Here is a 25,088-nt window from a genome sequence, read left to right as displayed (position 1 = left end):
TTTTTTATTATTCGAAGGTGAAATACCTGTGACAAAATTAAGGTGTATACTTTGACTTGACAAAGAAGGGATATAACACGATACTTTTAATCTACCTTGGCGATTATTTTGATAGGCTGATTTCAACGAAGTCCGCGATGTTCAAGAGAGGGCTATATATTATTCTAGAAAATGATTCTTACCATATTTCTGTCACATGTATAGCTGCACCGGGCTCAACAAATAAACATTCTGATCTTGGTAGCGGGTTGGATTTACTTGGACTGTTAAGAGAATGCATTGTTGTAACAGATCCTTCAACTATATTCAATCCCTCCGGTAGAACTTCGACTTGTATAATATGGCTTTAACTCTAAGTCTGTAAGAAAAGCTCTAGTATGTGATCGTGTTCATGTCATGTGGTGCCACTAATTATGTTGTGGTTGTAACTTTAATTAACGTCTTTGGATGAATCTCAAGTGTGTACCAATTCAAGTGAAAGTTACTGGGTTATACTGTCCTGTGGTCCTGTTTATTATGCTGTGTTAGGTGGCTCAAAGTCTGTTAATCTGTTAACAAGTCTGTTAATGAAGCCTGTAGCTTACGAACATTCAAATGAGAGCCTTTCATATGGTCCTGTGTGCTTTGGGTTGTCAGCATTCTTCAAGTTTGTCTAAAAAGTTTCAAATTTGATTTTGACACTTATAACAACTAGGAAACTCACACATCGTTCATTTCTTTCTGTTTATTGATTTAATCCTGGTCAGGTTACATTTTTTATGTTTAGTATTCTGGACAGGCTTGCATTTTACATTTCTTTCCCTTGGAGAAACCCGGGTCATCATAGATTCTCTCGTACAAGCGACTGGCGTACTTGTTGCAAGGCAGAGGAACTAGGTTCCAGTCTACCATACCGCGCCCTTTGCTGCACAGCCACTCGTTAGCACAGGAAAAGTAATTCTGACAGAAAAAATACTTTCCTTCTGCGTTTGGCGATGGATGACCCCCCTTTACAATGTAATGCTTGCTTTTATCAATATTGCCTTCCAACGCTTTTGCCTTGCTGCCCCAGAGAAGCCAAACTGAAGGATCGGTGTTGTGGTTTATGTACTTGATAACCTCCTGACTGAAATTACTCCACAGCGGGATGTGCGATCCGATATCATTTTGAATCAAGGTCAAAGCTGTATTAAGCAAAAGAACACCTTGCTTAGCCCAGCTTTCCAAGACACCATTAGTCGGATCAACACAGTACCCTTCATTTCTGGCCTCGAGGATCACTCTCTGGACACTCGGGACTTTGGTGGGATGAACTGAGGCAGCCAGACTAAAAGCGAGCCCTGTTGCTAACCCAGGTTCAGGAGCTGGATCTTGGCCAATTATAATGGCCCTCACTTCCTCAGGTGGGACCATGTGAAATGCTCTGAAAATCCATCCTATGTCTGGATTTATTCCAAGACCCTGGACTTGAGAATCGTCCTGGAGCTGATCGGAAATTTCTTGCATCATTTCTCGGACGTCTTCTCGATCAAAGTATTCTTCCCATCCTATAGGTTTGCAGCCTGAATCGTAGACAATCTCCATAAGAGTATGTGTCTCATAGGTGGCGCTCTCGAGTAACTCTTTGCACTTGTCATAATGGGACTCCTCATCATTAATCATTGTTGTACCTGTTAAAAAAACAATAAAGAAAAATTAAATGTTTTTGGCATTTGTCTTTAAATGGGATAATGGCAATAAGACAGATAATAAAACATTAAATTACACACGTTAAATGTCCAACATTTAAGCTTGCTCGGAAACTTGTTCGTAATTTTAAATTTAATAGATGCAGAAAAGTCCGTTTACTCTGAGGGTCACCATGACCAAGGAGGATTGTGACTTGAGTTGTGAGCACTTAAGCTCCAATTAAGTGGATTTTTGACAGATTTTACTGTTGCTATGATGAGATCGCTGACGAAGATAACTACAACTTGTTTATTAATGATGAGCTTTTAAATTATTCATTTATTTTAAAAAAGAAATGAGCTAAGAATTATCAAAGCACAAGTCCACGTTGGTAAGCATTTTGACACAATGTACCCTTATTTGCATAAAATTCGTAAGACCATGACCGAACCCCTTTAATACGGACACCAAAGGGACAATGGAAAGTTCCCATAAGATGAAGTTGTCCCTATTCCAGAGGTAAAGTTTATATAAATTTTTGTCTCTTATGGACCCAGTTAACTGTCCGTATCAGGGGTATTATAGGGGTGTCCGTAAGGTGAGGTTCGACTGTATGCTCAACGTGACTCATACAAATGTAAACATATTCAACATCAACTAAGGTGAAGCAGAAATGTTTTTAAAATCAGTAAGGAAGATCATCGCCACTTACCATCACATATGGCCAACATAAAAACTGTCAGAACGAGAACTATGGTCCTCATTACTGCGAAGTTGACTGAGTCAAACTTGGATGCGAAGGGTAGGCCTGAAACAAGTTAAAAGAAAGCGGTCCTTTGGTCACAACTTGAGAAAATAACATCGCCTGAGTTGAATTCTTACAATCTCTCAGACTAAGGTTTACAACAATATAAGTCTTAATTTTGAGCAAAGTAAATTTCGTTCAAAAGGTGTCTAGTAAAATGAGATCCCTGTTAAATTCGGTGCCTTGTCCTTTCTCTCTAAGATAATGAAAGGCATTTGAAGGAGAGTGGGGTAGCAAACGTCTAAGGTCAGAAAATCAAGCATTGCTAATGTTTAATTTGCAAATGAAAACTACAATGTATTTTGCATCGTGCTTTCAGCTAGGCATGCATCGAGTTTAAAGTTATTGCATGTCGTTAGTTAAAGGCTCTCTGCTAAAAATATTTCCATTCAGTCATTTTTTGTCAAATTTTGGAAATAGCGGAGAAACGCTCCAAAATGTTTTATCCATAATGTAATTATTCAATTACCATTTAATAACGAAGGACACGTCAGCCAGCTGCATGTATGAATTCTGATCTTAAGAGTGAGCGAGTCCACTGTTCTAGTTTCACTTATTAATGTTACAAAAAAAGACATAACGTCAGAAAAGCAAGAACTCGTGAAAATTCTTTTATTTTATTTTGAACCTGGCAACCAGATCGATACAAAATAAAATTAGAGCTGTTCTTAGATGAGTGTTTGTGTAATTCTTGCTTTAAAAAGTGTGCCGCCTTTGGGAAAATGCATGTTGCTCTTGACTACCAAACCTTTCTCGCATGTTATTTTCCTCTTGTTAGTCGTGACAAATTGAGCAAAATAAGTGAGTTTTTTTTTATTTCTTTAGTGCCTCGGTGCTTGCTATACACCTAACTTCTGTCCTTAGAATCCCAAACGCATTTTGTTTTAGATCGCAGTTTTGCTTGATGGTATTTTTCCCAGTTGATTAATAAATATATTTTTTAATTAAACATAACAAAAGTGCACAGAGAGAAATATAGTATCTGATTGGAGAGCTATACACCGGCGCAACATTTCTATTTCTAAAAAAATCGGGAACTCATCATTGGAGCTATCTGAAATCATCAGGCTGCTCTGAAACGTTTCCTTGTACACAAATGCCTCAAAAAAGGAACAATTTGATTTTTGGGTTCATGTCTAGAAATTATCATAACCGACATGGTGAACAATTTATTCATTCTTTCATGCTTCCATTTAAAAAATTATTCACGGAAAATTCACTATGTTGACATTTGATGAAAGCTTGTAACACTAGTACTTTGTTCTCTTAATTTTTTACTTGCGAATAATAGTACAATAAGAAACATGACAAGGACAATGATGCAGGAAAATTCTGGGAGGGTAAAAAAAACACATACCACTGGTAAAACACCGAGAATCGCGATCCTTCGTAAGCTAACAGTAATTTCATACGTAAAAGATTAATCGCATGTTATACATTTGGAACGTTCTCTTGTTCCCAAATAGGCGTAAACGTTCAGAAAGCCTTTTTCACTTTTTTAATGAAATGGCAAGGATAATCACTCTCGGACTGAAAGGTCATACGTGTCCAATACTTGCGAACGGTACCCGTCTTTTGTTTGAAGCCCATAAAAATTTGAAACTTGTGGCATACCCGTTCTTCGGACTAAATTGCAGTTATTACTGTAAAAAAGAGACACCCAAATTGATTGCTAAAAGATTAAAAATCGATCTTTGCGCCAGTCAGAAAGACTGAAGGTCACGTGTCCATCTGCGCGGTCCCGTCTTGTGGCCCTCTGTGGCATCCGTTCTTCGGACTGAATTGCAGTTATTACTGTAAAAAAGAGACACCCAAATTGATTGCTAAAAGATTAAAAATCGATCTTTGCGCCAGTCAGAAAGATAAACTGTTACCTTTTTCTGCAAAAGCTTGAAGTCAGACTGGAACAACAAACAACTGCCGCCTTCCTTAATATCATGTAGCTATTCAATTTTTGAAATGACACGTATGTTGAAAAGCAACCATGTGAATGTATATCTCACTGTATATTTGATTGGTTAAACCATGTTACGCAAGTTTTTCAACCAACGGTTACACAGCACGCACCTTAAACGCGCCTTATTCTCCTCTCCAGCCACTCAAGAGAACTGGAAACGAAATTGGACAAGGCGAGTAGCATTCTCGTCCCCAAAGCCCTTTTCGTTTCTCTTAGCCGGCAGGGCCTTGGCACAAAGAAACGAAGGGCTCTGGGAACACAGGATTTCCAGTCCTAGATTCTAGGACTTCCGGTCTTCATGTATGCAGTCATGACGTTTCAAAAGAATGTATGAGAGAGTCGTTACGTTTTCGACTTCCGTTTCGGAATTCTTTGTTCCAATCAGCCAATCAAAAAAATTCTAATTAATTCAAAAATCCTTTGTCCCCAGAGCCCTCCGTTTTCTCGTGCCAAGCCGGCTTAGAGAAACGAAAAGGGTATGGGGACGAGAATGGGCGAGTAGCGATCTGCCGTTTTTTGTTCACAGACCATACAGCATTATTTTAAAGCTATATGCTTTTATATATCACGTCTGTCAGTGTTTGTTGAAGATAACAAGTACAAAAAACAAACATATCAAAAGAACTATGAACGAGTGCAACAACCTCGTATAGAATCAGAGTATCCTCAATTTAGTACTTTATTTACCTGAGAAGTTGGAACGGATGCAGTGTCAAAAATGAAAAGAGGATATTAGCAAAAGAACGCGAACTAAAAGATTTAAAACGGGTTTTTCTTTATAAAGAGAGCGATACAAATCGCAATTAAAGAGTTATTATTATTTGTAACAGCTTATCTGAAATATAAAAATACGTGACCTATAATTGATTCCTTTTGTAAAAGTCTTCCATATTAAAGATCTTGTTAACTAAAGAAAAAAACAACCAACCAGGCTTTTATGGCTAAATGCACTTCTCGATGAAGGCAATTTTTTAAAAGTCTGATTTCTAAAACTATGAGGCGATCATTTCTATTCACTGAATCTCGCTAAGTAGGCGGAATTTTGTTTTAGTTGATCAGTTGATTAGCCTGAATTTCCTAATTTCAGAAGTCTTCCTCTGGTCGCTTACTCGACCAGAAGAAGACGTCTGCGGAAATACAGGCTATTATAATTAGTTGATTAGTAAATCTTAAGTTATGAAATTGTTCTTTCGTCTACTTGAGATGGAGGGCTAGGAGTATAAAATTTTTTTTCGCACATAACGAGCTTTTCTAAATTACAAAAAAATTCTTCAGACTCCACTAGACAAAAACGAGTCTACTATCCCAAAAACAAAAAGTCGACTTTGAACCTTGGCTGGATTTATTCATATGCCGTAACGGAAAATGAAAATTTGGATCGTCGGGTAATTGTAAATTGAAAATCAAGAGTTTTAATACGTAGCTGACAAATTTATTTCTCAATCGAGTTTGTCTTCGGCGCGCGTTGCCCTACGTGATTAAGGTCGCGCAGAGCATTTGCACTCGCTGTCTATCGTTTATAAAATCGACAACATATTTTCATGGTCTACTTAACAATTATTCCACGAGCGCGCGTTGGATATGAGATGATAGATAGCCAACGAGGCGCGTAACGCCGAGTTGGCTATAACAATCTCATTTCCAACAAGCGCGAGTGGAATAATTGTTTTATTAAAAAGGCCCAAAGAATTGCAATATTTGAGCTCCCTAGCTGTTTTCTTTGACGCGTCCTTTATCGGGTGGCATATTTTGGTCAATGGTATATGAGCTCATATACCATTTCCTGTTAACCAATCAAAACTCAGGAATTGCAATATACCATTGCTAGTTTTTAATAAACTCCAATAGACCATTAGAGAAATGATATCATCAAAAAATGAAGACTACACACCGAAAAATAGTTTACGAAGAAAAAGATTAAGAGTATTTTTAAAAGCTCTGCTTCGTTGAAATTCAGCAGGCTAAGAAAAAAGGATTGCTTTGTGGGTGCGTCATTGCTTTCTTTATTTAATTCTCGGAGCAGTTTTGCTTGTAAAATGCCTAGGGCAGCACACAATACAATTGTGATCATTCGTCTCTTTTTCAAATCATTTAGTCTTAGGAAAAAGTACAAAGTCTGTGACAAGTGTCTATTTACCAATACGACAAAAGCACATTAATTTTATTTCATCAGAGTTGTTAATGAGAATAGGCCCTCCGCACGACCCCATTCTTACTATACTTCTGTCACATGTATGGCTGCACCGGCCGGGCTAAAAAATTTAACAGCGAACTTCGTTTAAGTTTATAAATACAGCCCTATAGTGTGTGACAATGTTCATGTGGTGCCACTAATTATGTTGTGGTTCTAATTTTAAAGTCTTTGGATGAAACCTTCAGTGAGTCCCATTCACGTGAAAGTACTGTAACTGGGCTATTCTTTCATGTGGTCCTGTTTATTATGCTGTGTTAGGTGATTCTAACTATTATGTCTGTGAATAAAGCCTGTAGTTTGCGACCATTCAAATTAGGGCCTTTCATATGGTCCTGTGTGCTTTGGGTTTTTTCAACAGTCTTCAAATTTGTCTGAAAATTTTCAAATTTGAATTTTGACACTAATAAGAACTTTGCAACTCACATATCGTTTATTTCTTTCGGTTTATTGATTTAATCCTGGTCAGGTTACATTTTTTTATGTTTAATATTCTGGACAGGCTTGCATTTCACATTTCTCTCCCTTTGAGTAACCCGGGTCATCATAGATTCTCTCGTACAAGTGGCTGTCGTACTTGTTGCAAGGCAGAGAAACTAGGTTCCAGTCTACCACACCGCGCCCTTTATTGGACAACCACTCGTTAGCACAGGAGAAGTAATTCTGACAAAAGAAATACTTCCCCTCTGCGTTCGGCGATGGGTGACCCCCCTTTACAATGTAATGCTTGCTTTTATCAATATTGCCTTCCAGTGCTTTTGCCTTGCTGCCCCAGAGAAGCCAAACTGAAGGATTAGTGTTGTCGTTTATATACTTGATAACCTCCTGACTGAAATTACTCCACAGCGGGATGTGCGATCCGATATCGTTTTGAATCAAGGTCAAAGCTGTATTCAGCAAAAGAACGCCTTGCTTAGCCCAGCTTTCCAAAACACCATTAGTGGGATCAACACAGTAACCCTCATTTCTGGCCTCGAGGATCACTCTCTGGACACTCGGGACATTGGTGGGATGAACTGAGGCAGCCAGACTAAAAGCGAGCCCTGTTGCTAACCCAGGTTGAGGAGCTGGATCTTGACCTATTATAATGGCCCTCACTTGCTTTGGTGGGACCATGTGAAGTGCTCTGAAAATCCATCCAATGTCTGGATTTATTCCAAGACCACGGACTTGAGAGTCATTCTGGAGCTGATCGGAAATTTCTTGCATCATTTCTCGGACGTCTTCTCGATCAAAGTATTCTTCCCATCCTATAGGTTTGCAGGCTGAACCGTAGACAATCTCCATAAGAGTGTGCGTCTCATAGGTGGCTCTCTCGAGTAACTCTTTGCACATGTCAGAATTATAATGTAACTCCTCATGATTAGTAACTGTTGTACCTGTTTAAGGAAACAATAAAAGATGTTATGAGATAATTTCAATATTTAAGACAAATAATAAAAGATTTTAGTATAATTATACCAGCACAAGTGAATAGTACTTTTCGCGCGCTCTGATTGGCTAACTCGGAGGTGACTTGCAAAGTACTACTTACCTCCATTTCGGTGAAAAATTGTAAAAAATGTTACACGCTAAATTCCCAAACTTTAACCTTGCTCTGAAACCCTTCCAAAGTTTAATTCTAATAGATGTAGAAAAGTTCATTAGCTATAATGGTCACTAAGGTGGATTGTGAGTTGCGTTGTGACCACTTTTAAAAGCTCCAATTACCACTGTTGTTATGATGAGATCGCTGACAAAGATAATCACAACCTGTTCGTCAATGACGAGCTTTTGAATTATACATCTATTTAAAAAAAGATATTATTTAAGAATTATCAAAGTACAAGACCTCAAGTTGGTAGGCGTTTTGGCACAATGTACCCGTAAAATTTCGAAGGAGACTATGTGTTTTGTCAAACCTCTTTAATACGGGACACCAAAAGGACAATGAAAAGTTCACGTAATATAGATCTATAGAGGTGTCCCTGTTACAGATGTAGAGTTTTTATGATTTTTTGTCTCCTATGGAACGAGTCAACTGTTTGTATTAGGGGTACATTATATGGGTGTACTTACAAAACCTCAAGAAATAAATTCTTTATTTTATACATTATTGTTTACTTAGTAGTTAAAACATTCCGAAACTGGTTATAATGAGCTCCCTTTTCTTACCAAAATCATAGTTCGTGGGATCTTTCTCTTCTTGGGCCAGCATCTTGGAACTGAAACGGAAGCAAGCGGTGCTTGTCACGTGCATAGTAAATTGCATTTTCCTGTTTTGTTACTTTAAATAGATTTTCATTGAGATGTAAGTCCCCCCCTAACGTGCATCTGCATTTCTTAAGCATTTTGGATGCGAAAAACGTTTTTTTTTTTCATCAAATAATGTGCTTTTTGGGAAAAAGAACTTAACTTTGTCTCTAAAGGAGATAAAAAAATGTGAATTTAACAGATGTTTTACCATACACCGTCGATTAAACGATTTCGTGCAGACATTATTTTGTTCACTCCAGTCAATTTTGAAACTCACCTCGTGGAATATGAATAGAGAGTCATAACCAGGCCAGCCACAACTGCTACTGCTACAGCTACATAAACTGAAGATTTGTAATGTCTCTCCAAGTAGGGCTGTAAATAGAAACGTTTGAAAGAGGTAAGGCAAGACAAGAAAGAAAAGGTAAGGCAAGGCAAGCGATTGACAAAGACATCAATTCTAATAAAATTAATACGTCATAAGATGGGTGAGGTGATATAACGTTGCCAGAACAAGAGAAAATTGACGAGTTTATTTTTTTAAGAGCGCCAACCAGGGAATCAAAGGAAGACGAATTGTGAAGAATAAAGCTAAAATCATGTACAAAATGTGGAACGTATAAATAACATAAAAACTATTTTAAAAAAGTTAAGATTTCTTGTCTAAGGGATCACAACCGTAAAAAAATTTGGAGCAATCAAGAGTAGCTTAGCTCAGGATACCTCGTGTTGGTTGCTTCGGTCAGGAATTATCCCGGTATCTCGTTCCTTCATCTTTAATTGGGCTTTTTTTCTGAAAAACAAAACATATTATTTTGTTTAGGTCTGTTAGACCTGTTTTTGTTGGGACTGGACGTAAGGATTATTGCTCCTCGGAAAGCGAGCAGGCATATAAACAGTCTCCCCATCGATTGAGCCATGTCAATTGTTTATTGAATTTTCTATGTTTAGCGGCATATGATCTTATCAGGTTTGCTGACTTTCAGGGTGGATATTTGCCATAACGTTTCAAAGTTTGACATCCACTATACATGACATTGAATTTAACAGGCGAGTGAACGCGAGTGAACGCGTTTTCTGTGCAGTCTAAACGATACTTTTTGTGCAAATTTGCCTAATACAAAGCTCCAAACGAGACAAAATGAACACTGGGTACTTAGATACTAACATGTGAAAGGTCTCATTTTGGTCAAATTAGGTAACTCCCACAACTGCTAGTTACAAGAACCGAGGCTCATTATGAAACAAACCTACCCAGAAGTTGCATACGTTAACAAACAGTCCTTGCAGTTCAGTGAAGTCTTGAAGTTGAAGTTGAAGAGTCCTTTTCAACTGCATCAGTAGACTTTGCCTAACATTCTTTTTCTTTTAACTAGCTGTTTTATTATTACTGAAATGATTATATTTGGCACGCTATCCATTTGAAAGCGGATATTATTGCCTGAGGAGATTTTGACATCAACTTACTGCTTCTATTGTTCACTTGCAATAGGCTGTGATCTGTGTGGTTACGGTGACTGAATTTTCAAGTGTTTACAACGTCGATACAACGTGAGTCACTGGAAGGCCTTTTCATCACCAAAATGTACTAAATGTACTAAATTAAAAGTTTTGTCTCCACGGTGTCGACAGCAGTCCTTAAAGCCGTGGCTTCCATTATTTGGAGTTCGCCTTTTCCTGTCTTTTTGAGCAAACTTGTAATTTGTGGCTTAATCGGTATTTATCATATCATGATAATTTAAACAACCATTTGTCATTTTTCTGTTGTCTTATGAAGAATGGTTTAGCCGGCATGTATTTCAGCACGCAAACTTTAATCCGTCCTTTGTTGTTCAAATTCTTCTATCGCTTGTAAACTGAAGTTGGAAGGTAATATGTCATTTTGCTCAGAAACGTGAATAAAGTTAATACTGGCTTTTTCACGAAAGTCCAAATAATGTTTTGCTATAACAAGTTGGTATGAAATAAGTCGAGTAAACCGAGTTAACACAGATGGCTTATATTAGGGCCCACTGGTTAATCGTCTCGAACTGATGAGACGAACTTTTGAATGGACGGCCAAATTCAGTGCAGTTTTAGTCGACCCAGTCGAAACACAAACGGCTAAATCTCGACCGTTGGGTCAAATGTCGAACATAATTCGTCGAACCAACCATCGAACCAAAGTCAGAGCAGCAAGAACGAATATTTCGAGCCTTGAGGTTAAAGATACATTATCCTACAAATGTTAAATTTATTTATTAAGTTCGTTTTATGAGAAGAGCGACGTTTGTCCCACGGTCGATCGTCACACGTTCTATCAGTCTGAAGCAGACAGATAGAACGTGTTGGTCGATCTTAATTCAGTCGTACGAACTCATCTGAGACAAAAGTCGAACTTACTATGCCCAGTTTAGTGCGTTTCACGTGAAGTTCGACGTTTGGCCCTCGCCTTACGCACCTTTTCGCTTAATTGCTGATCAAGGGACTAATTATCTGAGTGATGAAACGACCAAAATATGCCGGCACGAGAGCAATAATAATCTGACTGCCGATATACCTTATCAACCTAGTAAAATGGCCCACTGCAGCTCACAACGAGTCTCTCGTAGCTCAGTTGGTTAGAGCGCCCAACCGGTATCTGGGAGGCCATGGGTTCGATTCCCGTCGGGGACTCAGAATGTTTCTTTGTCTTATGCTCGAGTCATGTTGAACACTTCATCTTCATACCAGATGATTGTTGGCACTGAGTATGGTTTTTAAAGCAGTCGAGAGAGTATAGTTGCTGAGATCAGTGATTCTATCCCATGTTTTCTGCATGTTGTGACGCTGCATAACATCAACAAGAGTGAGCCTGTGTTTTTAAAGCTTACTTGTTTTAGTCAGTTCATATTTATGATCCTAACAACTTGTGCAAAAAATATTAGTATTGAAGTAAAGGGTCTGAAGCGTGAACTTTACCAGATGGCATGATTTAGCTATGATCAACTTCTTGTTAAGTCAATACTGAATCAGTATTCATACACTGCAAGAGTACTTTTTATATTTGTTAGAAGAATAGTCGACAGATATAATGTCTAATCAATCAGTTTCTCTCATATTAATGTGGAACTTGTGGTCAAGTTCGAATGCAAATGGTTTAAATGGCTGTGAGTGCAACGTTATGGACGGTTGTGACGCACATGCAGGGAAAGCCAAACTCCAGAAAAAAACACCCGAATAACGGCTGGGAAGGTTCGAAGATCACTACACATTTGTAATAATTTCTACATTGTAGCTACTTACCTTGGAAACTTCTGTAACGTGTTGATTCACTGACCTTGATCGATCTTAAACTTCACTCGTATTCTGCGTCACACCGGTTATGAGCGGTGATATATGCCTTAATGAAACCTGGAAGACCCTGGAATTGTGTTTCGATGTACCTTAAAGCTCACCACATCAACCTTTGGCGATGGGAAGAGAACACTTGTGATATCGTCATTGGCTCCAAAGAGTACGTATTAGTGATGATTGCTTGACTACATACCTTTTATGCAACAGCGGGATCAAAAACTTGACATAAAAAAAGATATACATCGATAAACTTTCATAAAAGATGAAACGAACCGAGTCATTTTCTCGCACTTGAAACCTGTTTTGCATTGTTCTCAAGTCAGTCAGTTTTCCTCAGCGCTTATATCTAAACATAACTTTTCCTTGGGTTTTACTGTACCGTTTTATTAGATATGAAAAGAAAAATGTTAAGTATTCTGTGAATAAGCATTCTCGCTAAAGATTTTGTGTTCGCAGTGGCTACAGGTCTCCTTAAGGCGGCGGCTTCACTTTCTTTCGAGTCCCTCTTTTTAAGCATACCGTACTTGTTTTTTGTAGCTTTATAAGTGTTTATTATTCTGTTTTCTTATGAAGAATGTTTGCCCACAGTGTAAGTCATTAAAAATCAACACGAACTTAGGTTTAGCGTTCAGCTCGGATCATGCCGATCACACGAAGTTTCGACGATCTTTTCGCCAACTTGAAGAGATTAAGAGTTCGCTACGAAGATGAATATTTCAGAATAAGGAGTGAGCTCCCAAAGCACCCCGAAAAACAACTAGTGTTGAAGGCCGTCGTGCACCGAAGCGCCGAGCTCCGCTGTCCGTGCCGGCGGCGGCCCGCCCCTCGGCCGCTCCCCGCGCGTGCCCGCCCCCTCTCCTCGTCCGGGTCGGCCCCCGCCTCCCGTCCGCCTCCCTCCCGTCTCCCCTGGCTGCCTGGTCCTCGGGGGCGGCCGGACGCATGGTCTTGGGTCGAGTGGCGGGGGTCTCTGGGGGTGCTTGGGCATTTCTTGTTCCACACCCTGATGGGCTGGGTGCTGTCCTCCCTCACCTTTGCACTCCCCGTCCCCCCACCTTTCTCTTCCAGTTCTCTGACCGCGGCCTCGACACGCCCTCTCTCGTGCTGCCCTCTCCTCGTCTTCACAAGGAAGAGGAACTAGGTTCCAGTCTACCGTACCACGCCCTTTTTTGCACAGCCACTCGTTCGCACAGAATAAATAATTTTGACAAAAAAACGCGCTGGCAGGCGCCCTTGGTGATGGGTGCCCCCCCCCCCCTTAACAATATAATGCTTATTTATATCGATTTTGCTTTCCAACGCCTTTGCCTTGCTACCCCAGAGAATCCAAACTGATGGACTGGTTTTCTCGTTGATGTACCTTCATCATTTCTCGGCTAAAATCTCTCCACAGTGGTATGTGCGAGCCAATCTCGTTCTGAACCAAGGTCAGAGCTGTATTAAGCAGTAAAACGCCCTGCTTAGCCTAGCTTTCCAAAACACCCTTGGAGGCATTGCCACAGTAGCCCTCATTCCGAGCCTCAAGGATCACTCTCAGGACGCTTTGGACAACCATGGGGTGTATTGAGGGATCAAGGCTAAATGAGAGCCCTGTTGCTAGCCCGGGTTGAGGAGCTGGATCTTGGCCCATGATTATGGCCTTCACTTCTCCAGGTGGAACCATGTAAAATGCTCTGAAAATCCATCCTATTTTTGGATTTAGTCCAAGCCCTTGGATTTGGGAGTCGTTTCGGAGGCGATCGGAGATTTCTTGCACCATGTTCTTGATGTCATCTTGATTGAAGAATCCTTCCCATCCTTTGGGTTGGCATGCTGCATCGTAGACGATCTGCATGAGAGTGTGTGTCTCATAGGAGGCGGTCTCGAGTAAATCTTTGCAGGCGTCATCGTTACGCTTGAATGACCTGGTTTGAGTACGACCTGTAAGATAACAAGGACATGTGTTTTAGTAACTGTTTGTTAATTGTAGTACAAACTGACTAGAATATTCACAAAGCCCATTTTGTCTCAAGAACGATTTACATCGAATTTCTTATTACAAAACATTGTCAAGGGCAGGGTGCTAACAATCGACTATAACGCCATTTGACCATATCAGGTCAAGAGAATTCGAAAAATGTGAAATGATAATAATTATATTGCTAACGTATAGGGGAAACAGTTGGAATTTAGAATGGTCCGGTCTGGACTTGAGAAACTAAGGCCGGCGAAGACACCATACTTTTACATATTTACAAAAAGCGATCAAACAGTTGCTAATATTTAAATTTTCACAGACCTGTGAATCAAAATATGTCAAAATAACGTGCGTCTCGAACCTTTGAAGGAACACTTAGCTGAGGAATAATAATAAAATTTGGTTGTGTTTGGTGTCTTTTTAACGGTGAGCGCGTCAACTTATGCAATTTTTCGTTCTGGTCACGCTCAAAGTAAGGCCTTTTGCAGCCTGGAATGTTGAGAGCTCTAAAAATATATATTTTATCGATCGTATTTCCAAAAACGATAAGTGGTTGCGTTTTCTTATAACTTAAGATGGTTCACTGGACAAAGTTTAAGGGAAAACATAATTCAAACCCCAAATGCGACCGACCTTTTTACTGAGTCTGCCACTTAATGTGTTTGTACTTTCACTCGGTGGATAAAACCTGAAAATTACTTTCATCTGGTGATGTTTGTTTCTTCGATATTGTGAAAAATTAAAATTGGTCATGTTTCTCTATGTTGAACGTCGACGCTCTAGACTTTTAAATTTACATGTAGATATAGCAAATGAGCAAACACATGCAACTTACCATCACAGAGAGCCAACAGACAAGCTGTTAGAACAAAAACCACAAGCTTCATTGTTGAACAAGTTGCTTTTCAAGGAGGTTGATCTAAGTAACAGAATAAAGTTTTTAAGCGAATGTATGTCCTAAACCAGTGAGTTACAAAACAGTACGAAACACTACTGGTACTAATAGGTTTATGAGCCGGCCAAGTAGCACGTGCAAAATACAATCCTTGGACTAAGAAAGTCGAGCGATACCTACTGACCTAGTTTAAGGGAATTTTCTTTATCCATAACGGTCCACTTCTTGCGAAATATTCCTTCAGCTATTTTTTTAGAAGATTTTGTTATATACTTTCGGCAGTAAAACTTGATTGTTATTATAACAGTGGATTCATTTTTAAGTTTAAATTTTATAAAAGTATATGGTCAATGTGTAAAGATAGTCAATTATTCAGTCGAATAAGATTTGAAACAACTTCCTTCCTGCTGAAATGTGCTTTTAGACTGGGACAAAGAAAAAGCTGCCTCCTTAAGATTATAGAAGATCTATTACCAGTACATATGGATAAGCGACACGTATCTTTTAGAAATAGCTGCGTGAAAATTCGGTTGTCTTGGAATACCAAACAACATATTTACTTTAATTAGTTTAAACAGTTTGATAAACGGGTCTTCAACCAATAGAAATACATGTGTCATCACTCCTTATGTTACGTTAGACCCGTTTTCGGCCCGCTCGCGTACTTGTAAAAAAACACTGATTTTAGCTTGTATTTGTATATTTGTCTTTCCAACATTCAAGTCTAATCAAGTAATACATAATGCAGCAGTTTTATACTCAAAACATTTCCCCACCAGAATTTCGCAAACTCCTGATAAATAACAATGACATTTCACAATGCGACATGTCGGAGATCCGGTGCCAAATTCTCTCTTTCTCTTTTACGTTCAATTCTCCTAGTAGTAGCCATTATTAACGTGCCTTTAATAGACATGGAGTTTAAATTTAAAAGTGAAGACTGCTTACTAAAAAATTCCCTTCATCCTTCTTTTTCGAACTATGGAAGTATCGGAGACAACCCCTAAAATGTTACATCCAAAATTTGATTATAGCGAAGGACACGTTGGCCAGCTAAAGTATGATTTCTATTCAGGTCCCCTAGAGCGAGCGAGTCTAGTTTACTAGTTTCACTTATCACTTATTAATGTTTAACATTAATAATGACGGGAAAAGACAGAACGTTAAATATTCAGAACTAGAACTAAAAGTATTTGACTGAAAAATTCATTTTTTTCCTTTGAGCCTGGCAACCAGATCGACAGAAAATGCAATTAGAGCTGGTCTTAGATGAACGCTTGTCTAATGCATGCTTTTAACAGTGTGCGGCCTTTGTGAAAATGCATGTTGCTCTTGACTACCAAGCTCTTTTTGCTTGTTATTTTCCTCTTGTATGTCGTGAAAAATTTAGCAAAATAAGTGAGCTTTTTTTTAATTTCTGAATTGCCTCGGTGCTTGCTATAACACCTAACTTCTGTACTGTGAGATCCCATACGCATTTCATTTTAGATCAAAGTTTTGCGTGATGGTATTTTCTCACTTGATTGATAAACAAATTTTAAATTAAACATAACAAAAGTGCACCGAGATAAATATATTATCTGAAGGGAGCGCTATACACAGGCGCAACATTTCTATTTCTACAAATCTGGACCTCATCAATGAAGCTATCTGAAACTAACAGGTTGCTCTCAAACTTTTGATTGTTCACATATGCCTAAAAAAAAGGAAAGATTTGATTTTTGGGTACATGTCTAGAAATTATCATAACCGACATAATGAACAATTTAATCATTCTTTTACGCTTCCATTTAAAAAAATATTCACCAGAAATTCGCTAAAACTACAATGACATTTGATTGAGGCTTGTAAGACTGGTTCTTTGGTCTCTTATTTTTTCCTCGCGAATAACGGTACAATAAGAAAAATGACAAGAAAATGATGGAGGAGAATTCTAGGGGGATCATTAGAAAACGTATGTACCACTAGAAAAACAGCGAGAATCACGTTTCTTCGTACTGCTAACAGTAATTTCGTACTTAAAAGCTTAATTGCATAATGTTATAAATGTAAAACGCTCTCTTGTTCCCAAAAATGCATAAACGTTCAGAATGTCTTTTTCATTTTTGAATGAAATGGCTAGGATAATCTCTCTCTGAATGAAAGGTCATACTTACTTACTTACTTAGGCCCATCGCTCCAGGTGGAGCATAGGCCATTGACAACAGCTCACCAGCGAGCTCGACCTTGGGCTTTCCGCACAACATCTTGCCAAGCGAAATCCATTAACTTTAGCTCTGTTTCCGTGTCGCGACGCCAGCTGTTTTTGGGGCGACCTCTTCTTCTCTTCCCCTGAGGGTTCATTCTCTTGGGAGTAAGAAGGGGAGTCGGCAACATAGCTTCCGGACGGCTTTCACTGCATCGCGTCATACTCCCTTGATTGAAGGTCCCTCCTCTCCCAAGTCTTGCTGCCTTGAAGTTGTTGTCAATGTTTCCGTAACAAGTATTTTTTACAGATAGGGTTGTTAGCCCTATGCCAACCCCTTTAGCCTCTAGGAGAGGTGATCCTGTTCGTCAGGCCTTTACCCATTGACCTGTCCAGCATGGAAAGCCCTACCAGGAGCCTAAGATCCCGCTGGCATAGCTCTCCTGGTCACAGAGGCACGCTCTCTTACCGACCTTCGGCCGGCTAAATCAGTTAAAACGGCGCCTTAAACGGCTCGCGCAGGCGAAGAAATACAACACGCGAGTCGATAAACGTTTCATTAAAAATCTTTTGAGATAGTTAGAGCGAAATGTAGTTTAGATATGTAATTTCCAGAGCTTTATTTCAGTAGCCCTTATAGATTTCAAAATTTCTTTTGTTCATCTCATGTCAACGACAATAATTAACCACGAACACATAGGGTGGTCTGCCTGTGGTGTTATCACCCATTAAAACACTTAGTTTTATAAAAGAAGGTTTATTACCTGTATTGTAGTCAAGGAAGGTAAAACTGCATAAAACTCAAGGAGCTAAATCCATTGATCACCTGCACCATCTTGTTGACTTTAATTTTTCCGTATAAATTTTACATTATTTCATGTTTATAAAGCTTTTTTCGGAATAAACAGCTGGGTTAGATTTTATGCCCATGGCGTGTATGATAGATTACAAGAATGAAAACAACAGTTAAGATCATTTCAATTCTTCGCAAACGGCAATAGCAACCTACATGTATATGCAGCTCTATTAATTCAAACATTGCAGACATTTTATCCTAAATATTCAACTACGTTTTTCTCATCATACCATGTATTCAAACGTATGTAGTCCCTGAATCGCCGTTCCTCTTCGTTCTTCGAGGCTTCTTCGATCGGTGCTTCGATCGGACAACAATACGGCAGCTTCTTTGCAGGCATACAGCGCCAAAACCTCATCGAACGAAACAAATATTGAAGTATTTGCATACAGACCGACGGCAAACGGCTTTTAAAAATTCTCATTATAAGAAACGATACCGCTATTAAAATTGCAATGTCTCTTCGTTGCGGCTCTCTTCGGTTTCGCCACCGGGCAACCTAGACGAAGAATTTGTCGAAGAAAATATCTTTTATAACCCTGTTTATTCTCTCTTGGCAGCCTACTCCCTAGCCGTTCTCCTCCTCTCTCGGGCGAGCGCGAGGTCCACGTAAAGGCCTGGGAACGGGTTGGTGTGCTGGCCGCTCAGTGTCATTCGGTGACGACAAGAATTTCGCGCCAAATCGATAAGCGGGAAGGGAACGCCTGGGTACTAGGCTGCTCTCTTGGAACACTCGAAGCTCGAAGCGACGATGCGCATATGACGTCACGATCCAACTCATGCGTAAATCCGCTTTTCAGTACAGTCGCTGGCTCACTTTAGACGTCCGAGTAATGGCGGACGGGTTTTCCACGATTTTCGGCAAGCTATTTCAAGGCCTATATCGCTCGCAACGTTCAATCAATCAATCAACTTTATTAAAAGAGGGTAACGGCAAACAGTAAAAACTACTGACAAACAAGCGGCCCTCGGATTACAAATTACAACTACATAATATATACAATTTAAAATTTGAATTAAAATACAGAAATTTCTAAAAATAGGGATTAAGAATTAAAAAACTGTAAAATGATGAATGTCCTTAAGGCTAGATGCGTAAAAATCAATTAGGCCATTTTTAAAACAATGTAGACTCTCACTTTTCTTTAAGAAATTGGGAAGAGTGTTCCAAAGCGTTCTAAATTACAGCGCGCTAGTTAAATATAGACTTATTGAACAAAGTGACTTTAGGAAAAGACGAGAAGAAAAGCAAAAATTTGGTCATAGTAGCACTTTAAAAAGCAACAACGTGAATATATATCTTACTGTATATTTGATTGGTTAAGCCATGTTACGCAAGTTTTTCAACCAACGGTTACACAGCACCTCCTCTCCAGCTACTCGAGAGAACTGGAAATGAAATTGGGTAAGGCGAGTAGCGATCTGCCATTTTTTTATGTACAGATCAAATCGGTTAAACACTGCTTCGTGGTTACGGAAAACTTTATTGTGAAATGAAAACAACTTAAGCTCACCGGTAGCGGCATTGCTCACACTGAAGTGTACTGAAGTCTTCTGTTATTGTATAAAATAATTGAGGATTATTCTATAGTTAAACACTTTAAGCGTAGCAAAGTAATATTTGTTGCACTCGTTCTTGGTTCTTTTGATTTGTCTTTTGTACTTGTAAACTTCAACAAACACTGTCAGAATAGAAAATTAAAACATCAACGAAAAAACTAAAATTTGTTCAATTTGGAAAGTTGTTCAATTCTGTAAGCTTTGATCTAAGCGTTCAACTGCCATTCATGGATTTTCCACGGCGTCGTCCAACTGTTCAACATCGGACAAACTCCTATAGATTTCGAAAATTTCTCGAACCATTCACTGTCTACTTTAAGCTTGCTTAGCCCAGTTAAACGTTTCGAAAGGCAAATATGACTTGGCTGATATTGTTTCTAACTGTAGATCTTTAAATATTAAGCTGAACATTTTTGTTTTGTTGTGACTCGCGAGTTTTGAAAAACTGCCGACAACACTGATTTGGACTATGAACTTTCATCACGCGCGCGAGTCACACCACGCAGTGACGTCATCTGTACTCAAATAGATGACAGGCATCAACCAATCACAAGTCGCACAGTAGCTCGGTTGTTGTATAAACTCCAATAGACTATTAGAAAAATAATGTCATAAAATAATCAAAACGCAAGCTCGCTCGTGATTTCACTGTAGAGTTTGAGATATTTATGGCGTTGTTTTGTGAAGAGGATAAAAGAAATTCATTAAAGATTGACAAAGGTTTTTCACTGGGTACATCGGTGGAGCACGTCATTTCTCAAAAGTGGCACCCTTTTGACGTTGCATTGGTAATACTAACCAATTCCTTTCAAAAACAAATACCAAATTTTGGAGTGGACGTATCTAGAAACAGTTGCTCTAAATAACAGTAAAAAATTGTAAAAGGTTCGTCTCTGTGAATTAAAAATGCATACTCATGAGGTAAAATGTTCCATTTTCTAATATACAGGTATTAATGCTTTCTAATTAAAGCCCAATTGAAAGCGAAAGTGACATATTTTGACAAAAGCTAGGTATATAACAACTTAAATTTATGCTCCAAAACCTATAATTTTGCTTTATAAATCAATGTTTTAGAGTAAATAATAAACGTACGGCCGAATATTTTATGGTAACAATGAATATTAAGCTGGCAAATTAGAGTTTAAAATCTGTGTTCAGTGGTCCACCGTCAAAATATAAAAAAATGTGCCAAACGTCGGTTAACAGTGTTGGTGATATCAAATTATTACTATGCAATCCATACCCTGATTGAAGGAGACTTGAGTTTGTTTGATTTTTGACAGCTTTATTTGTTCCCCTTTTCCAATGTAACAAGAACAGAAGAATGCACCTTTTTATGGAATCTAACACAAGCTTTACCATAGTATAATTTCCACCATTATTTACCCATATTCTCTAATTCGAGCAATACTCTGATAACTGGTAAATGTTAGAGACCTTATTTTAAAATGCAGGACATGGTTGCATTTCACACTCCTCTTTCTCGGAGAAGCCTGGGTCTGAATACTTTCTGCCATACAAGCGACTTGCGTGTTTCTTACAAGGTAGAGGAAGTAGGTTCCAATCTACCGTACCACGCCCTTTTTTGCACAGCCACTCGTTGGCACAGAAAAAATAATTTTGACAAAAAAACTTACTAGCAGGCGCCCTAGGTGATGGGTGACCCCCCTTAACAATGTAATGCTTATTTGTATCGATTTTACTTTCCAGCGCTTTTGCCTTGCTACCCCAGAGAATCCAAACTGATGGATTGGTTTTCTCGTTGATGTACTTCATCATTTCTCGACTAAATTCTCTCCACAGTGGAATGTGCGAACCAATTTTGTTTTCAATCAATGTCAAAGCTGTATTAAGCAATAGAACGCCCTGCTTAGCCCATTTTTCTAAACTTCCCTTGGATGGATCAACACAGTACCCCTCATTCCGAGCCTCGAGGATCACTCTCAGTACGCTTTGAACCAGCCTGGGGTGTACCGAGGGATCAAGGCTAAATGAGAGCCCTGTTGCTAGCCCGGGTTGAGGAGCTGGGTCTTGGCCCATGATTATGGCCTTTACTTCTTCAGGTGGAACCATGTGAAATGCTCTGAAAATCCATCCTATTTTTGGATTTAGTCCAAGCCCTTGGATTTGGGAGTCGTTTCGGAGGCGATCGGAGATTTCTTGCATCATTTTCTTGACGTCTTCTCGGTTGAAGAATCCTTCCCATCCTTTCGGCTGGCAGTCAGAATCGTAGAGGATCTGCATAAGAGTGTGTGTCTCATAGGCGGCGTTCTCGAGTAAATCCTTGCACATGGTATCGTGCGACGCCAGGTCTGAGCGACCTGTAAGATAACGAAGAATGCAATGGAGGGAAAGGTGTGTTAGTTACAGTGTTTAATAATTCTGATATAAGCATAAGCCACTTTGCCTCAAGAATGATGTTAATCGAATTTTGTCTTCCTAATATTCGGCTATGACGCCATTTGACAGTAATAAGCTCAAGAGAATTTGAAAAATGTGAGAATGTGTTGCTCACGTATGGAAAAACTGAATTCAAAAAAACATTTCTTTACGATAAAAAACCTCAATTTTGCTCTAAACGCAAGGGTTTGCCGTAACTTTCAACAGGAGAAAAATGTTTTTATACATTTTTCCAAAATTCACAAAGGTAAAAACTATTCCTGAAAATAAAAGATCTATAAACTAAGCGCTGAAAATTTGCAAACCTGTTCTATGAGAACGTTAGTTCTTTCATGCACTCATGATTACTCATATCATTTCAGTTTTACTTAAACAACGTAAATGTTCGGATGCAAAATTTTTTCGTATAAAAAAGTGTCCGAACTGAATATTTAATTTTCGACCGAACAAAAATGTACTGCGAACATTTTGGATTAGTAAGTTAGGTAAATGATATTTCGGCATTTTTAAAACAAGCAAAGCTTATAAAATACAACAGAATACCAATTATCAATATTGGGAAGAAGTGCCGGCTTTTAAAGATTAAATGAACAGTCTCGTTAGACGTATGTTTTAAGAATGTTTCATTGTTTTGTACCGTATGCTCGAGCATGATATGTCTTGTGGTTTGTTGCGTTCCAACCGAACAGTTTTAAAGGAGCTATTTTTAATACTTTTAGTATTATTCGCCAGTTGTATTGTCTCAGAGAAATACCGGAAAGTCAGAAATATCAAGAACGTTCGAAATGTGCTAAAGAAAAAAACGTCCGAAAGTTTTTGTCCGAACATTTTCTTTGTTTGAGTGTTTCACCCTGAGAGACAAACCTTGAATGAATCAATGTGATTGGACTTTCATTCAGTGGATAAAACCTAAAAATCACTCTCATGGTGATTTTTTTCGGATTTTTTTCTATGTTGAACTTGGGAACGATATATATAGATTTTTAATTCACACATAGATATAGCAAATACAACTTACCATCACAGAGAGCCAAAAGACAAGCGCTTAGAACAAAAACCACAAGCTTCATTGCTGAACAAGTTGCTTTTCAAGACGGTCAATCTACATAAAAGAATAAAGATTTTCAGTTAATGCCTGCTCTTAACCAGTGGGCTATAGCACAAAGTACGACAGACACACTGCTGGTACGAAAAGGAACAATTTGCTGGCCACGCAGCACGCATTGTTGGACTAAGAAAGTCTAGTGATACGTTACTAGTTTTTTTTTTAAATATTCTTATTCATGCATTAAGATTCATTAATTGCAAAATATTCCATTAGCGAGTTTTTCGGAAGATTTTGTTATATGCCGTAAAACATAATTGTTATTATAAATGCCGATTTATTTAAAAGTTTCACTTAACCTTATAAAAATTATATGATTGAAGATTCGGTACTCTCTTTTACAAGCAAGAGGCATACCTTTCCATCAAAGGAAGAAATTGTTTCAGGAAAATTAAAAATTGGCTTCATTTCTCTTTATATATATTTAATAATCGGTGTAAATTGTACAATAGTTATCTTTGAAGCGCACTCAGTTATAATTGCAAAAAGATTTTAAATTCAGTCAAAATGGAGTTAAAACAACTTCCTACCTTTCTCGCTGAAGTTTGCTGATAGACTGAAACAAAGAGCAGTCTTCCGTTAGATCAAAGAATCCCTACAACCAATACATATTAATAAGCGACACGTATATATCTGGACATAACTGCGCGAACATATCGGTTGTCTTGGACATCCTTACACCATCTTAAACTTGATTGGATTCAACAAGTTAAACGGGTCTTCTACCAATAGAAATAAATCTGTAATCACTCGTTATCTCTTTTTTAATGACCCCAATGTGAGACTCTTCTGCGGCCCGTTATGTATCTTTGGACATTACTGCGTGCACATATCGGTTGTCTTGGACATCCTTATACCATCTTAAGCTTGATTGGTTTCAACAGATTATACGGGTCTTCGACCAATAGAAATAAATCTGTTATCACTCGTTATCTCTTTTTAAATGACAATGCAAGACTCTTCTGCGGCTCGTTATGAGTACTTGTAGATTAATACTGATCTCAGGCTGTATGTGTATCAGTGTTTGTCTTTTCAACGTACAAGTCTAATCAAGTAAGACGTAATGTAATTATAAGAGTGTTTCCACAAAATCAGTTAGCTATGATAAGTATCATAGGCGTACGGGCCGGGCTGCCCCCCTCCCTCAATTTTCAAAATTTGAAAAACGAAACCACTTAAAATAACTATAGAGTCCGGGTTCTACAACACGACCAAACGGTCCATCTTGAAACGTTTGAATGTCTCTCTTTGTTAAATTTACGAGTGCAAAAGCTACAAAAGTCTTCATCAAGGGAGCTAAACTAAATTACGCTTTTAAACTAGATCTTAAGATTAATGAGACCATTTACGTTATTCAGATCGTTTGATATCTTTTAAGTCATTTAGATTCTTTGGGATGTTTTAGATCATGAATAAAGATCCTTTAAATTCATCAAGGTCGTTAGATATCAATTATCTCGTTAAGTTCAATAAGGTCTTTAAAGGTCTTTTAAGATATGTTTGACAATTGTTTAGTTTTAAATATATCAATCTTCCGGATGTATTAGATCTTTTGAGTAAGTTTCGATCGATTAGATCTTTTTGGCCAAACCTTAAATTAACAAAACAACCTGCAGTACTCGCAGGAAGAAGTTTAAGTCATCCTCATTTTCTTGGGAAGTGTACGGGATTGATTAACTTTGATGCGAGAAAATTGACGCACAGTTATAAATTTCGAGGAGATATAAAAGTGTTTTGTGCTACTTACGGCAGAGGACCATATTCATGAAGTTATCATTCTACTGCAATTTAAAAATGTGAACGTCATTTACCTTTAACAATCAAAGGCATAACCTTTGTAGTCCTACCGAGACTCGCCTTATTGCCTGGATACAATTTAAACCTCGACGCGTTCTTAAAATTTTTCTCTGCAAAGTCCAAAAATTGGTTTCCTATGCATTGACTAACTGGGTGTAATAAGGTGTATTATATTTATGTTTA

At 38.4% G+C, this 25,088-nt stretch overlaps 4 protein-coding genes across 5 annotated transcripts; all 4 read right to left on the bottom strand.

Annotated features, from left to right (window-relative positions):
* Positions 1 to 709: 709 nt before the first annotated feature.
* On the bottom strand, positions 710 to 4,412 carry LOC144649200 (uracil-DNA glycosylase-like). The gene is made up of 3 exons (XM_078508660.1): positions 4,327 to 4,412; positions 2,360 to 2,455; positions 710 to 1,649 (listed from the first exon to the last, which is right to left on the bottom strand). The coding sequence occupies exons 2-3, from the start codon at positions 2,409 to 2,411 to the stop codon at positions 763 to 765; spliced, it is 939 nt and encodes a 312-aa protein (XP_078364786.1). The 5' UTR covers positions 2,412 to 2,455; positions 4,327 to 4,412; the 3' UTR covers positions 710 to 762.
* Positions 4,413 to 7,029: 2,617 nt separating this feature from the next.
* Positions 7,030 to 11,674, bottom strand: LOC144661529 (uracil-DNA glycosylase-like). Of its 2 annotated transcripts, XM_078522333.1 has the most exons (5): positions 11,276 to 11,674; positions 9,559 to 9,628; positions 9,114 to 9,210; positions 8,755 to 8,811; positions 7,030 to 7,979 (listed from the first exon to the last, which is right to left on the bottom strand). In XM_078522333.1, the coding sequence occupies exons 2-5, from the start codon at positions 9,607 to 9,609 to the stop codon at positions 7,087 to 7,089; spliced, it is 1,098 nt and encodes a 365-aa protein (XP_078378459.1). In that variant the 5' UTR covers positions 9,610 to 9,628; positions 11,276 to 11,674; the 3' UTR covers positions 7,030 to 7,086. The 2 variants fall into 2 exon arrangements, with proteins under 2 accessions (XP_078378459.1, XP_078378468.1); XM_078522342.1 differs by lacking the exon at positions 11,276 to 11,674 and having other exon boundaries at positions 8,755 to 8,804; positions 9,113 to 9,210; positions 9,559 to 10,839.
* Positions 11,675 to 13,405: 1,731 nt separating this feature from the next.
* Positions 13,406 to 15,025, bottom strand: LOC144649189 (uracil-DNA glycosylase-like). The gene is made up of 2 exons (XM_078508650.1): positions 14,940 to 15,025; positions 13,406 to 14,067 (listed from the first exon to the last, which is right to left on the bottom strand). The coding sequence occupies exons 1-2, from the start codon at positions 14,989 to 14,991 to the stop codon at positions 13,613 to 13,615; spliced, it is 507 nt and encodes a 168-aa protein (XP_078364776.1). The 5' UTR covers positions 14,992 to 15,025; the 3' UTR covers positions 13,406 to 13,612.
* A 5,957-nt stretch (positions 15,026 to 20,982) lies between these two features.
* LOC144661332 (uracil-DNA glycosylase-like) lies at positions 20,983 to 21,884 on the bottom strand. Its single transcript, XM_078522061.1, has one exon. The coding sequence runs from the start codon at positions 21,845 to 21,847 to the stop codon at positions 21,047 to 21,049; it is 801 nt and encodes a 266-aa protein (XP_078378187.1). The 5' UTR covers positions 21,848 to 21,884; the 3' UTR covers positions 20,983 to 21,046.
* Positions 21,885 to 25,088: the final 3,204 nt, after the last annotated feature.

Source organism: Oculina patagonica, chromosome 1 (genome assembly GCF_052425735.1).
Source record: "Oculina patagonica isolate OP01 chromosome 1, crgOcupat, whole genome shotgun sequence".
Classification (NCBI taxonomy): Eukaryota; Metazoa; Cnidaria; class Anthozoa; order Scleractinia; family Oculinidae; genus Oculina; species Oculina patagonica.
This window is presented reverse-complemented; position numbering and strand designations above follow the sequence as displayed.

What these genes read in the sequence shown, in the direction of transcription:
- LOC144661529 (XM_078522333.1), bottom strand. Translation starts at nt 9,609, where the DNA reads ATGAAGGAACGAGATACCGGGATAATTCCTGACCGAAGCAACCAACAC. An exon ending in TCTCTATTCATATTCCACGA is followed by an intron (nt 8,812 to 9,113) that starts GGTGAGTTTCAA and finishes CCGCTTGCTTCC; the next exon opens with GTTTCAGTTCCAAGATGCTG. An exon ending in TCCCACGAACTATGATTTTG is followed by an intron (nt 7,980 to 8,754) that starts GTAAGAAAAGGG and finishes TTCCTTAAACAG; the next exon opens with GTACAACAGTTACTAATCAT.
- LOC144649200 (XM_078508660.1), bottom strand. Translation starts at nt 2,411, where the DNA reads ATGAGGACCATAGTTCTCGTTCTGACAGTTTTTATGTTGGCCATATGT. An exon ending in TATGTTGGCCATATGTGATG is followed by an intron (nt 1,650 to 2,359) that starts GTAAGTGGCGAT and finishes TTTTTTTAACAG; the next exon opens with GTACAACAATGATTAATGAT.
- LOC144649189 (XM_078508650.1), bottom strand. Translation starts at nt 14,991, where the DNA reads ATGAAGCTTGTGGTTTTTGTTCTAACAGCTTGTCTGTTGGCTCTCTGT. An exon ending in TCTGTTGGCTCTCTGTGATG is followed by an intron (nt 14,068 to 14,939) that starts GTAAGTTGCATG and finishes GTTATCTTACAG; the next exon opens with GTCGTACTCAAACCAGGTCA.
- LOC144661332 (XM_078522061.1), bottom strand. Translation starts at nt 21,847, where the DNA reads ATGCAGATCCTCTACGATTCTGACTGCCAGCCGAAAGGATGGGAAGGA.